This window comes from Helicoverpa zea, chromosome 16 (genome assembly GCF_022581195.2).
Source record: "Helicoverpa zea isolate HzStark_Cry1AcR chromosome 16, ilHelZeax1.1, whole genome shotgun sequence".
Taxonomy (NCBI): domain Eukaryota; kingdom Metazoa; phylum Arthropoda; class Insecta; order Lepidoptera; family Noctuidae; genus Helicoverpa; species Helicoverpa zea.
The window spans coordinates 308,835-322,416 of NC_061467.1; the positions used below are offsets into that span (position 1 = coordinate 308,835).

Sequence of the window (13,582 nt, forward strand, 5' to 3'; positions counted from 1 at the left end):
TGACAACCTCCTTTTTTAAGAAGTCGGTTTAAAGTAAATTTATTACCTACGCATGCTTAACAACCGTTACTTGAACAAAACCATAAAAAAACAAACTGCGTAATAAGGCAAGGCGACACTGTTCGCGGATTGAATGTGTCTATATGTGAATAGTCAGTTTGGAAGTGCAGACTTTTTTTCGAGGCATGTTTTTTAAAAGTGTAATGCTAGTATTTTACCTTGAACTATTTGATACGAAAACTGGACTATACATAACAGTTAAACATTTTCTGTATGCAGTTTAAAAGGCATGTTAATTAGCTCACTCCCCGCTCCGCTAAACGTCATCACTCAGACCTCGCCTAAATTGGTTATGACCACGAGAAAATTTACGTCAGACATAAATCAACTTTTAAATTGAGCACGACCTTTCGTTACGCGAAGCCTACAATAAGCCAATAAGCGTTAATTACAAGAGAAAATTATACTTAATTGTTGGTCCAAAGCTATATTTAACAATCTTTTAATTTATGGCAATTTGTGTTAACAAATATTATGAGACCTTTTTTTTTAAGTACGGTTTTTTGTTACGATTTTTTTCTAACCGTGAATTTATTTGACCACAGTGTAAGTTACATAATTGCGGTTTAGTTAAATAAACACAGATTAAATCGGCCGTAGCAACGGCATATGAAAGGTTTTGAGTATAACACAGTCATATTGCCATTTTAGAACATCTTTATGTCAGATTCACGTAATGATACTATCTGATACTAACTTTCAGGTTTTAAATAACGTTATTTAATAGATTAAACAGCTATCTTACATCAGATTTTTTTTATCAATATAATGACATACCAAACAATACGTCATAAATATTGATCCAAAAAATTTAACAAACCGAATTTTGAAAAGTTTATACATATAATCCTATAGCTTCCTAGCTTTGATCAGCATAGCAGGTGCATTTCCAAACCATTCTCAATTTCCCTGCATTGCAAAATATTCCTTGCAACCAGGAATGTATAATAACAAGAACTGAACTCTGACCCTTGACCCAGTGACATTTAACCCTCCCCCCCCTCTAGGCTCTAATCGAATTCTTCCTTAGACCTTAATTTTACTGTCTTGCTTAGAAATGCCACCGTGCAATGACGTAACTGACAATCTTCGAGTTCCTTATTCATTGCTGGTTGTAAACCTTGGGCCGTTTTTTATTTGTAAATAGAACGGCCAGTGGATGTGAAAAGAAGGTTTTTATTCGTATTTTTATTGTGGTCGGGTAAATATAGGCTGTTGTTTTATCAAGTTGAGGCTTTGTTGAGAATGAAGTAGCATTTTTTCTTTTGTGGGAAAGTAATTGTGGGGCGATGGAAATGGACGGTATTTCTTTCTTCAGAGAGTAATTAGGTAGCTGTGTTTGTTGAAAAAAGTAAATATGTGTTATGAAGATGAACAAGTATATTTTATTTTAGTGTATGATTTAATTTCAATGTTTTGTATTCGATTTATTATGGACTATGTCTGAAATGAAAATTAATGAATGAATAAGTATTTTTATTCAATTACAACTGTGTTTATAATAATGAGAAATGCTACATTAGTAAAAATATTTACCTAACAGTTTCATGATTTCTTTTTAGTTTTATAAATGCCATTAAAAGTTCAAAATGGATAAGAAATGAAAGGTCTGAATCGCCAATTTTCCTTGAGTTAGCTTGACAGTGATTAATAGTATCCAATCGAGCTTTTTCCTAGTGAAAGAGGTCTTTAGTTAGCAAAGAGAATCAGCTAATGAAGCAGAAATAAAACGAAATAGCTTTTGATTTATTTTGCGCATATTTTGGCTAAGTTTAAAAATTCAACACTATAGTTTTTAGAATATTTTGTAATTGTAGCAATAATTATATTTGAATATCTGTGAAAATGTCATCTATCTAACTACAGACCAACATGGACAGACGGAAAGAGATTTCTTGGGGTCCCGCTTGAGTACGGAACTCAAAAAATGGACGTCGCGATTGTAAAGTTTACAGCCAATAATAGTCAAGAAAATATAAACTATTGTGCAGAACTGAAAAATCCCTCAGGTCCTTTCAAAACACAGATTGTGAACTAAAAATGCCGTAACTTTCTATCAACAAATAAAATAAAATATTTCGAAGCAAACGTGACCTTTTGAAAGCACTTTCGAACTTTGGATAAACCTTTGATTTTCCAGTAAGTGCAAAAAAGAACTTTATGACAGTGGCAGTTAAGTTCTAAATAAATCTGTCAGAACTAAATGTGTGCAAAAGTTTCACTAACAGCATTTAAACTGTGACTGCACTGTAAATTTTTCAACTTTTTGAAACACGTTCGTCGCACGTGACGCCAGGAAACTGAATAGTATGGCAAAGTGCGCGGTTATAGTAGAAAAAATAAATAGAAATTCAATTTAATAAATGTAGAATAAACTACACGATTTCACACGGTTTAACATTTAACCTATAAAATACAAGCTGTTGATTTGCATCCGTGCCATAGTCAAGGACGTAATTATGCTAATGATTCTCGACCCAAATCAACAAAAAAAATTGGTACGTAATTTTTTTAAAATATTTTTTTCGGAATTCCGTCAATGTCATCTAGCCGTATTTAAACTTGGCGCGTGTGTTACTGGCCTTAAAACCGTGCTGCACCCTCACACAAACGCAAACACAAAGCATACGCAACGATTATTCATAAATTTCATTCATAAAATTGGATTACTTCTGAAATACTACGACATTACAATGACAAAAAAAGCAGTGCATATTAGCCATTTCCCGTCTACTGTAATTCCAATCGATTATTTACGTATTTTATGTCCTCCTCCTGACGTATGGCACAAATGCAAATCAACACCTTGTATAGCCTTTGTTACTCGAGAAGAGGGTAGCTTTACAACAGTGAAAGATTTTTTCGAATCGGTAGTAGGTTAATAGTTTCGAAGCCTTTCTTTGTATAAAAGAAATAAACAAAAAAAATGTTTATTCTTTATTTATTACATAAGTATAGAAAACGGAAAAATTTGAACTGTAACGAGTAATATACAAACGAACCTTTTTATATCAGCAATATGATATAGGGTTAGTTATTTTTTTATTTTTATTTTTTCAATAGACAATTTTCTCTTTCACCAATGTACGTTTATATAACTGTTTGGTACCTACATAGAATCTAAAAATATTTTATTTCATACAAACCTACATGAGCCTTCTATTTTTATCAATCATACAATTATAACAACGCGTAACATGTTTTGCAACATATGTTTATTTTCAGCCACATCTAGTTAGAATAAAATCCAACCTCAATCTCTTTGTGAAAAGGTCACGCGCAAATAGCTATCGGATATTATACGAGTGAGGATTTCAAAAATATTATATTTTTGTTGTTATAATATTTTATTATATAAAATATCTGCCTGGTCACCAAGTTATTTTTAATTACTTTGCTAATTATTTTTAAAAGTCCTTAAACTACGGTAGTAGGCAGTAACATAGGTCAGGTCCACAAAATTTTAATACTCGGAGCATTGGAATATAGAATATCTCTTACATAATATCTATACTAATACTATAAATCTGAATAATTTGTTTGTTTGAACGCGCTAATCTCAAAACCATGACGGTGAATTGAAAAAAACGACGAAGATATGCTTTCAGTATTATTTATTGACTGCATATTTATCGATAAAATCTATAGGCTAAATCACTGACTGAAGCTAGTCTACGTTTAAATCGAGAAAGAAGAACTTTGGTAGTAACTAGTGAGCGTGCAGGTTAGTTAGTTCTTCACGAGATAACATAACATTTCCTAAAAGTATAGCGGTATTAAAATGTTATAACTCGGTACCTTTACTCGGTACTTTTGTCACCACAATTTGTGGTAACAACAGGTAACGTTACGTGATGTTACCGTTATCTTGGCAACGTGGTGTAGAAAGTTATGCTCGTTACTGACTTGAACGATTAATGACGGTTTAGAGTTACCTGCTCACTGCAGATTAAACGGTCGACCCACAGTTGATCCGATGGTCGACAACTTTTTTTTACGAACATCTTGATTCCAATTGATACCATTTTGTAATTATTATTATTATTCCATTTTAGATAGTAGATGTAATTGTTACAAAATTAGTTTTAGATTTATAACGCATTGTAAATACTCAAAAAGAATTCAATTGAAATCACTTATACACATTTTAAGATCTAGAAAATCTGTTGAGTTATCGATTTTTGCAATATATTTGTCAATCTAAATCTGTGTGACGTGCGTACTACCATTCATCTTCCTACTGCTTTATCAGCTCAAACAAACTATCGGGCGACTATAATATTTGCATTGTACGGTTATTCTTAATGTCTTTTCTAACTGAAAAATTGTTCGCGTTTTATAGCTTCCAAAAATAAGTAGGCGTTGGTAAGTTAGCGTGTTGTTACTGAATGTTAATTTTATTTTTAGAAAGTTGGTATTTAAAGGTTGATATAAGTAATTATGAGGTTGTGCGTAACCGATTGTGTGAACCTTACCTATTTATATCACAAATTGGAAAATTGATTGGTTTTAATTTGTATATAATGGTAATATTGTGTTAAATTGCTCAATCAATTAGGATAAGAATAATGTAAAGAGGTTTTTTTGACAAATATCTGAATTTAGATTCAAAACGAATGTTTATTTATTTATCTGAAGTTATTCGTCAATCATCTGGATTGATCGGGTTTTAATACGTTAACCATATAAACTGAAATTAACTTTTAAAATTATTAGATAAATCAAAGAACGTTCTTTGAACTAGAAGTAAATGAGTTATTTGAGTAAAATAATAATTTGAAAGTTTTTGATTTAATCTTAAATAATTGCGTTACTATTAAAATATTTGTGAAATACTTCAAAATGGAAAGCTGTGTATTTTGAAAATACTCAACATTTTTAAAGATGATTGACGAATAACTTCAGATAAATAAATAAACATTCGTTTTGAATCTAAATTCAGATGAATTTTATTTATTAAAATTGAATGTTTAAAACGAAAAATGAGTTCAATGGTACTTCTAGATTTGAAGTGGAGGACAAGTAAATCAATTCGATTTGAAAAGCTCATTTTTTGAGTGTTACATTTCAATTTCAATTTGGGTTTGATTTGTATGCGATGAAATCCACGCCAATATTAGAAAACGTGTAGAAATAACTCTTTGTGATTGTTTTTTGAGAATGATTGGACTAGAGTGATTGTGATGAAATATTTACGGATTTAATTTCTTACTTAATTAAATATTCAAACAACCAAACTGAGTTAGTTAGAGATGAGAAATTACAAATACAAATGTATAAATAATATAATAATATATTTTTTTTAAGTAGGTACAACGACATAATGACGGTAATATAAACTTAGAATTTAAGATGATTGTACAGCTGCATAATACAAGTTAACACACTGACTCTCAAACTAAGTCATACTCGTATTTTGAGACTCATAGAGTCAAATAAATTATTATGTCGAATAAATGCCACAAGCAACTTACATTAAATATCATTATTACATCAGTATGTTATATCCAAAGATGGTTGCATGACATTTTGTTACAAAACCCTTACAAAATGTCACTTTATTTAAAATCTGAACTTTAATTAAATAAAATGTTAATTAAAATACCTTCGGAAATAATTTATAAATGCAATATTTCATGTATCGTTGACATTTAATGATTTATCTGTTTTCATAGCACCGCTAACAATTATTTTCTGTTCAGTTTCGGAAAACTGAAAATAATAATGTTTAATAATTAATTTTAATTTGATATTACCGACCATGTTTAATTAGTGTGTAATTTTATAGTTTCATATTTTAGTATAAAATTGGTTGTATTTTTTATTTATAGGTGTTCTCAATTATTATGCCTAAAAAATCTGTGTAGGTATGTTTCGCTTAGCTTTAAAATATTACTAGTCACGAGCACCTTTTAGATATTCCATACAAATTGCATTAAAAACTATTTCTTTCAATACCCTTAAACAGTCACTTCAATATTCCGAACCAACCTCTGATTTATGACCGAACAAATGTTGCATTCAAACGTTGCATTTCTCAGAACCGCCTTACCATCTCATCATCACGCTAAAAGCAACTCTGTGAAAGTAGTCTTAAGGTCCCAAGTTCTTTGAAGAGTTACCACTTTAGTACGCAAATTGGTTGTTTTATGGGACTGGAGAGAAATAGTGACGTCATTGTGGGACAAAGAATACTTTGAGGGAAGTCTGGAGGGAAAATCAGATCCCTTGACTATCGAAGAGGGCTATTTCTGTTTTGATTTGTGTTGAATGTTATTTTTATTGAGGAGGTTAGATAAGCAGTCGCTTCTTGTAAAGCACTGGTACTCGGCTGAATTCGGTTAGACTGGAAGCCGACCCCAACATTAGGAAAAGACTCAAGAGATGATGATAATGGTGTTATTGTTATTTTTATTACCTATATGTTTCCACTTCTTTTTATTTTTGGGCAAAACTTTTCTATAAAACCTCTATAATCTTAATCGAATACGGCAGAGATAAGTATTTATCTTTGTTATATAATAATTGCAGGTGTAGAAGATGTCAAAAACTAATTTCATGTTTAAACTTGTTTGACAAGATAATATATGTCGGAGCGAACACATCATCAGGATGGCACTATCGTCCGACATCAGGTAGGGTAATCGAGCAAAGAGATAACTCAAAAAGAACTCAAAAGTCAAACGTTTATTCAAATTTGTCAGAACAAAAGACAGCCCCCAAAACGCCCGCCCTTCACCACTTCCTATGTGTTTTCGCTGGGGAGAAGTGGCGGAACAAACTCCCCAGCAACACATGTCTGTCTGTTAGGTTAGAAGAACCGTTACAATTTAAGTTCACAAGACACTTTACATTTGGATCTACAACGGTACTACAACGCTAGGCAATAACATTAGGTACACTAGACGTGACGTAGGGCAGTAATGCGACGACTCCAACGAACACTGAACCAAGACTCAACCGAGACTGCGCTAAGACTGAGCTCCGCGGACGCCACGCTGACCGCCACGACTCCGCCAAGCGCGCCAAAATGTTGTTTCACCCGAAACGCCGCCAGAGGGCGCGCTTGCGTCTCGTTCAGTGACCGTACTATTGACTATCTCCGACATATATTTACGGGAGATATAAGGAAGAGATTGGTTTTACTCATTTTTTTTTTCTGTACAATTTTTTATTTCAAAATCAGTTACAAATTGACAATAACTTAATAATAAGGAAGAGATAAAATAAAATGATTTGATAACAGGGCTTGATGTCATTCATTATTTTTTCACATGTCATGATGATGATGATTGATGAATATCAAATGTTTAATCAAAGTAAATCTTATTATATTTGTCAGTAAAACCTAATCTGATACTTTTCATTCCAATTTAATTTACGGATGTCTATCCGTGACAGAGCCCCGTTGTACCCTTTTTTGTTATTTGGTTACTATTACGGTATTATTTTAAATATAGGTAACCTAATAGTTATTTGTGGAGTATCAAAATTCTGATCATCACCTAAGATGGTACAGATAATATTGATTGGACCTTCTGTACAAATGTTTGTCAATTTAAGCAAAAGTAATGATCTTTACTAAATCTTATAAATGTTAAAGAAACTCTGTTTGTCTCTCTTACAAGCCAAAACTTCAGAACTGATTTAAATTAAAAATGGTAGATAGATAGGCCCAGAGTCTAAAAAACGACAAAGGCTGCTTTGTATCCGCCTGCAGAAAGTCAAGTGGTTCTCCTAGGACGTGAATGAAACCGTAGGGTACAACTAGTTTCTATTAATGAGAAGTAGGTATTATAACACCTGCTATGAAAGAAATGACTAACATTTTCAAGGTGAATCGGTAGGATAGGATACATAGATTACCTAATAAACAGACATGTGTTGCTGGGGAGTTTGTTGCTCCATTTCTTCCCAGCAATACATAGGATATATAGGAAGTGTTGAAGGGTGGGCGTTTTGGGGGCTGTCTTTTGTTTTTGACGTTCGAAGAGTACTGATTTATTAGCCGTTGAATCATATCCTTGTTTGGGAAAAATACCGGTGTCTTATCTAAACGATGATACTAGTAATAGTTAATCTATGCTCACTATCTTATTGTTGTGTAAATTCGTACTATTTAAATCCTGACCTAAGGAGTGGAAAGTTAATATTATTAGTATATTGAAGACGACAGCTTGTGCAATGGCAATAATGTAAGTACCTAATTATATTTTTTTTATGTATGATCAAGTATATACCTCATGATAAAATTATTAAAATGCTAGGTATTTTTTCCGTAGACAAATTGGATACTGATTGACTAAATGAATAGACCTTCTGTTTTTAAGTAATGTTTTTTTCTCTTCTCTATTATGCGAAATTATTAGATACTACTAAAATTATGTTTGATATGAAAACTAATAAAATAAGAGCCGAGATTCTTGAGTCTGAATACGACCTTGTTTTTTCTTATGGTCGAAGAACATTCCATATACATAAACTTTAAATATAAAAAAAACTTTTCAGCATGAAAACTTTAGTTCTCTTCGCGCTGTTGGCAGTAGTGCCAGTGAGCCTCGGCGCAGCATTGCCATCTAACATTCCCACAACCGTGGGAGTTGCTGAACCGGGAGATCATGAGTTTTTTCGGTGAGTAGCCTGACTGTTATCATCTTCTTAGCCTTTATACCTATATAATATATGTATACTATGTAATACTAATATATATGTAATACTAATATAATATAATACTAATGTATATACCTACTTACTATAAAGAGCAACTATTTGATTGTTTTTGTAGTTTGATATGAATGACTTGGAAACTATTGACCGATTTCAAATCCAATCAATTGTATTTGATATTTGAAAAAATATTTCACTGTTGGGAAGCTAAGTTATCCTCAGTGAGCATAATTTATCAGTCAGTGGGAACGATTATGTGCAGTCAGATTAAAAGCCTTCCTTAATTAGTAAACTATCTAACACTAAAAGATTTTTTAAATAGTTCCGGTAGTTCTTGAGACACGCAAACAAATTCTTCAGTATAATTGCGCATTTTATAATGGACTAGCCATTTTCCCGCGGTTTCACCTGCGTCCCGTGGGATCTACTGCCCGCACCGGGATAAAATATAGCCTATGTTACTCACAGATAATATAGCTTTCTGATGGTGAAAGAATATTTAAAATCGGTCCAGTAGTTTTTGAGTTTATCCATTACCTACAACCAAACAAACAAACAAAGTTTTCCTCTTTATAATACATATAAGTACAGATTAATACTTAAATGTATGTTCTTTTCAGTACCCTAGCCCGTGCGGGACCACGACCAGGTCATGCGACTACAGTAACAATAACTCCCATTATGAGTTCGAAATACATTGCTAACGCTGTATCGTTCAAGGAGCAAGGCACACCTCAGGGGGCTTATGTTTCCTCCGTCACTGGCCTTGGGACCAATTTCATCAGGTATTCTGTCACGTCTCAAAGTGGTAAAGGTCTTCATGTTATTGCTGATATTTGGGGAAGGGATGTGACGGCTGACAGGAGCTCTGCGCCAGAGATGGTTGAACAACATTTCAAATGCACTATGACTGTGTCTGATGGAGTTACTGAAGAAACTCGGGACTGTTAATATATTGTAACTGTTGACTAAATAAATTAATCATCAACTGCTGTATATAATATTTTTTTTATTTCAAACTCTGATAGTGGTATAACCAAATAATTTTGAGCTGTGAAATAGCCGATCCGAAAAACGGGCGGCTATTTTATGGCTTTCTTTCTTTCTTATGTGTTGGTTATGGTTACATGTACTCGTAGTTAAATTGAGCAACTCACTCTATAGAACCTCTAACTAACATTAGGTAGTACATTCGATTTACTTAACTACTTTCTACTAGCGGTTTCAACCGCGTCCTGTGGGAACTTCTACACACCCCCGGGTAAATAGTAACTTGTACAGACTTGAGAAAATGTACTTTCTCGATAAATGCGCTAAATAATACTGAAGTAATATTTTTTTATCGTATTTTATCACAGTATTTTTATTACGTTAATCTATGGAAGATTACCTCAATAATTCAATAAAAATAGATTTACTGTGATTAGACATTATAATTATTTATATCTTAAATGGATAAAGGCCAATTAAATGAATCATTAAACTCCTGTTATCAATTAAGCTAAATCTTTTCCTTATTACTATTATTACCTACCGGAAATTACTATTTATTTTGTAACATCATCCCAGCTCAACATTTTTGGCATTTTTATCATGAACTTTGCTCAGTTTGGAACACCAAAGATATTTCGAAATTCATTGGTAAGTAGTTACTATTTATAAGAGCTAGGTAAATACTTATCTTTACCTATTTTATACTATTTTATAAGTAGGGTTTTTTCAAACTATTAGTGGCATCAAAAACCAAGTCTCTTCAAGTAGTACCCAGATATACCGGGTACCTTTAAAAGGTCATTCTTCGTTATCTGAAACTAATTGGGTCGTTATGCGGATCGCACTTCTTGATACTTTGAAGGTATATAATCCTTGATAAAATTCTACGTGGACCCTGGAAACCTGTAGGGTTAAATTAACTTTCTTTTTCTGCCAACGTTCTTTATTTCGTATGTTGTGAAATATAAATTCTTTAATCGCGTCTGTCATTCTATTCGTAATTTACTCAAAAACTGCAAAACGGCATTCATTCGCTTTTCGACAATATATGTAAGTATTCATGAGTAAGATAAAATTACGTGTACAACACATTTCTGTTGTTCCTTCAAAAAATTACATTAGAGAATTCATTAGCTTCCCATCTTAGTATAATTTCAGCCAAATTTATTCAAGATTCCTCGCATTATGTTAATCAGGTAGCCAGCTGAAAGTTAATCTAAATGATCTTGTATTTTTCCTCTCCTCGTAAAAATAATAATAAAGATTATGTTAGGAACAATCTGTGTTGTTTGCTTTTGTTAGCTATAGTCTGCCGCCCTGCTTTACTCGTGTTTAAGATTTGCATACTGAGTAGAAGCAGGTTTTATGTAGGTACTGTATTTTTTCTTAAGTAATCTGTCGTGTAAAAATTTTCCTTAAGTTAGTGGGAGTAAATTGATTTTAGTAAGCTGTTTTCTTAAAATTATTTCTTGTCGTTTATAGGCCGTAGATTCTTTTTTATTCTTCTGTGATTTAAGGTGTAAGGTTTAACTATGTATAATGATAAACAAACCATAACCAACAGTGAAATTACCACCGATTGGTTGAATTGGCGATTTGACAGCTAACTAAAGTATGGTAGTAATTGTTAGGGTCCGTTCAGATAGGCCGGGTCGGAGAGCAGAGCAAATTCTTAACACGTTGAAAATTGAGTACTTAGTATTTGAAGTAAGGTTAATTTTTGCATGCGCACTGCTTTTGTCATTGAGAATGCTCGAATGCGCTCGGTGTGAAATAGTAAGAGGAACCGACCGGCTCCGATCGTGTATTTTTTCTTGACGTTTGGCTCCGTTTGCATGCTCTTTAATGCTCTCGCAGCTGATCCGCTCCGGTCTGTGTGAAAAGAAAAATGCGCGCCGATGCTCTCCGACCCGGTCTATCTGAACGGACCCTACTTAAATGGTGCAACTCACCGTCACTAAAACACGACACGGTGTCAAGGTTCTCGTTATAATAAATTGACAACGGCTTAATTCGAAACCCAACTGTTTTGTATAAGTGTCAAGTCAGTCACTTTTCAGACATATTCGGGTTTTCAGAATCATAAAAATAATAACTTCCTTAATTGTTTGTTGAGAGGGGAATATGTGATATTAAACTATTAATACATATTTGCATTGCAAGCAATACTTGATAGACGAGAATGATGGCCAAAGAGTCCAGTATTAAATACATGATTTTATTACCTTAACCTTGACACATACATATATGACCTAAATTAATAGGTATAACTAACACTGGACTGTGTTTGACCTCGTTAGCACTTCGTTTGATTAAATGATTTTATTATCTTGTTCGGACTAGTTAGTTTCATTTGGAACTAAGTAGATAATTCTGAATAGTTTTATTTAGATGAAAAATTAAATTTTTTGAACTTTTTGAAGAAAAGGTGAGTAGGTAAGTATATATAGTCTTCTAGCACTTTATTTTGGTCAATGGTTATAAATATGAGGTACCTAACGTATTTATTTTAACGGGCTTAAATTAGATATAACCGTCCTTAGGATACAAGGGAAGAAGTTTTGGAGATATGAAAAGATAATTGAATATTATTTTTGGAACATATTATTATATACTTTTATGTTCAAACTAAATATATTATATAAGGATTCATGCAATCAATCTTACGCTACAAACATAATTTGGTCCCGCAAATCAGAAAATACGCGTCAAATTTGACATTTACGTATAGTCGTAATCTCGTCTCGCAGAAAATGGGATTGGATTGGCACAAGCAATATTTTTTGCTGCCTTCTACACTCACATATACATTTGTATATACACAACTAGCCGTTTTCCCGCGGTCCCATCCGTGGGAACTGCCCGTACCGAAATAAAATATAGTCTATGTCACTCAGGAAGAGTGTAGCTTTTCAACATTGAACGAATCGAAATCTAAAATCGGTCCAGTAGTTTTTTTAATTTATCCATTACAAACAGTTTTTTTTCTTCTTCATTATACTGTAGTATAGATATAGTTTTGTGTATCTACAAAGAAAAAAAAATATACGTAATTTGTAACTCCCCTTAGGTCTAGTTGAAAACTAGCATCAGGCACTGGCTGTCTACCATTATGTTGAACTGGACCCACTCGGCAGTTTTTTTTTATTACTACTGTATTTGTCTTTGTTATATGTATTAATAAATCTCTTTTTCTTTCTTCTCTTCTTTCTTTCCTTTTTTATTCTGAATATTGAATCTTACACCAATAAATACGACTTTTCCAAAGAGACTGTTTACAAGATGTGATAAAAAACAAACAAAAGAGATGCGATTCAGTTTTCGATTTCTGTACAGGAATAATATAATCGTCATTAAAAAAAAAACATGAATATTTGATTATTTAGAATCGGACAACTTACTCATACAATCTTACCATACATAGTGCACACATCTCGGAAAATCTCCCTCCAATTTATTTTTAAGTCAAGCCAATTACGGGGGTTAGAAAATATGAGCAATAATTCCTTGTTAGGTTAAGATTTGTTTTTATTTTTAGAAGACCTTGTTTGTGAGATTATTTATTGCAGCCATTACTCGTAACTTCCCACGCTATGAGTATTTGCATGTCATAATGTTGTAAAATGAATCTTATTTGAATACTTTTAGAATTACTTTTTGTTTGGCACTCGTTACATACTCGTGTTCTTCAGGAAGAGGTTTTACTGGTTAACGAAATAATTTATTCTATTGTAGCTATTGCCCGCGGTTTCACTTGCATCCCGAAGTAATGACTTTTAGCAGCTGGATAAAATGTAGCCTGTGTCCCTTTTTAGACTCTGTACTGTGCCCAGATGAGACAGTTTTATTTGAATTGGTTCAG

General features: G+C 32.8%; 2 protein-coding genes across 2 annotated transcripts in view; both read left to right on the top strand.

Annotated features, from left to right (window-relative positions):
- Positions 1-13,582, top strand: part of LOC124637644 (calmodulin-A-like) — a 176,030-nt gene that overhangs the window by 40,150 nt on the left and 122,298 nt on the right. The gene's annotated exons all lie outside the window — the stretch shown is intronic.
- On the top strand, positions 8,160-9,728 carry LOC124637645. The gene is made up of 3 exons (XM_047174256.1): positions 8,160-8,255; positions 8,569-8,691; positions 9,348-9,728. The coding sequence occupies exons 1-3, from the start codon at positions 8,245-8,247 to the stop codon at positions 9,676-9,678; spliced, it is 465 nt and encodes a 154-aa protein (XP_047030212.1). The 5' UTR covers positions 8,160-8,244; the 3' UTR covers positions 9,679-9,728.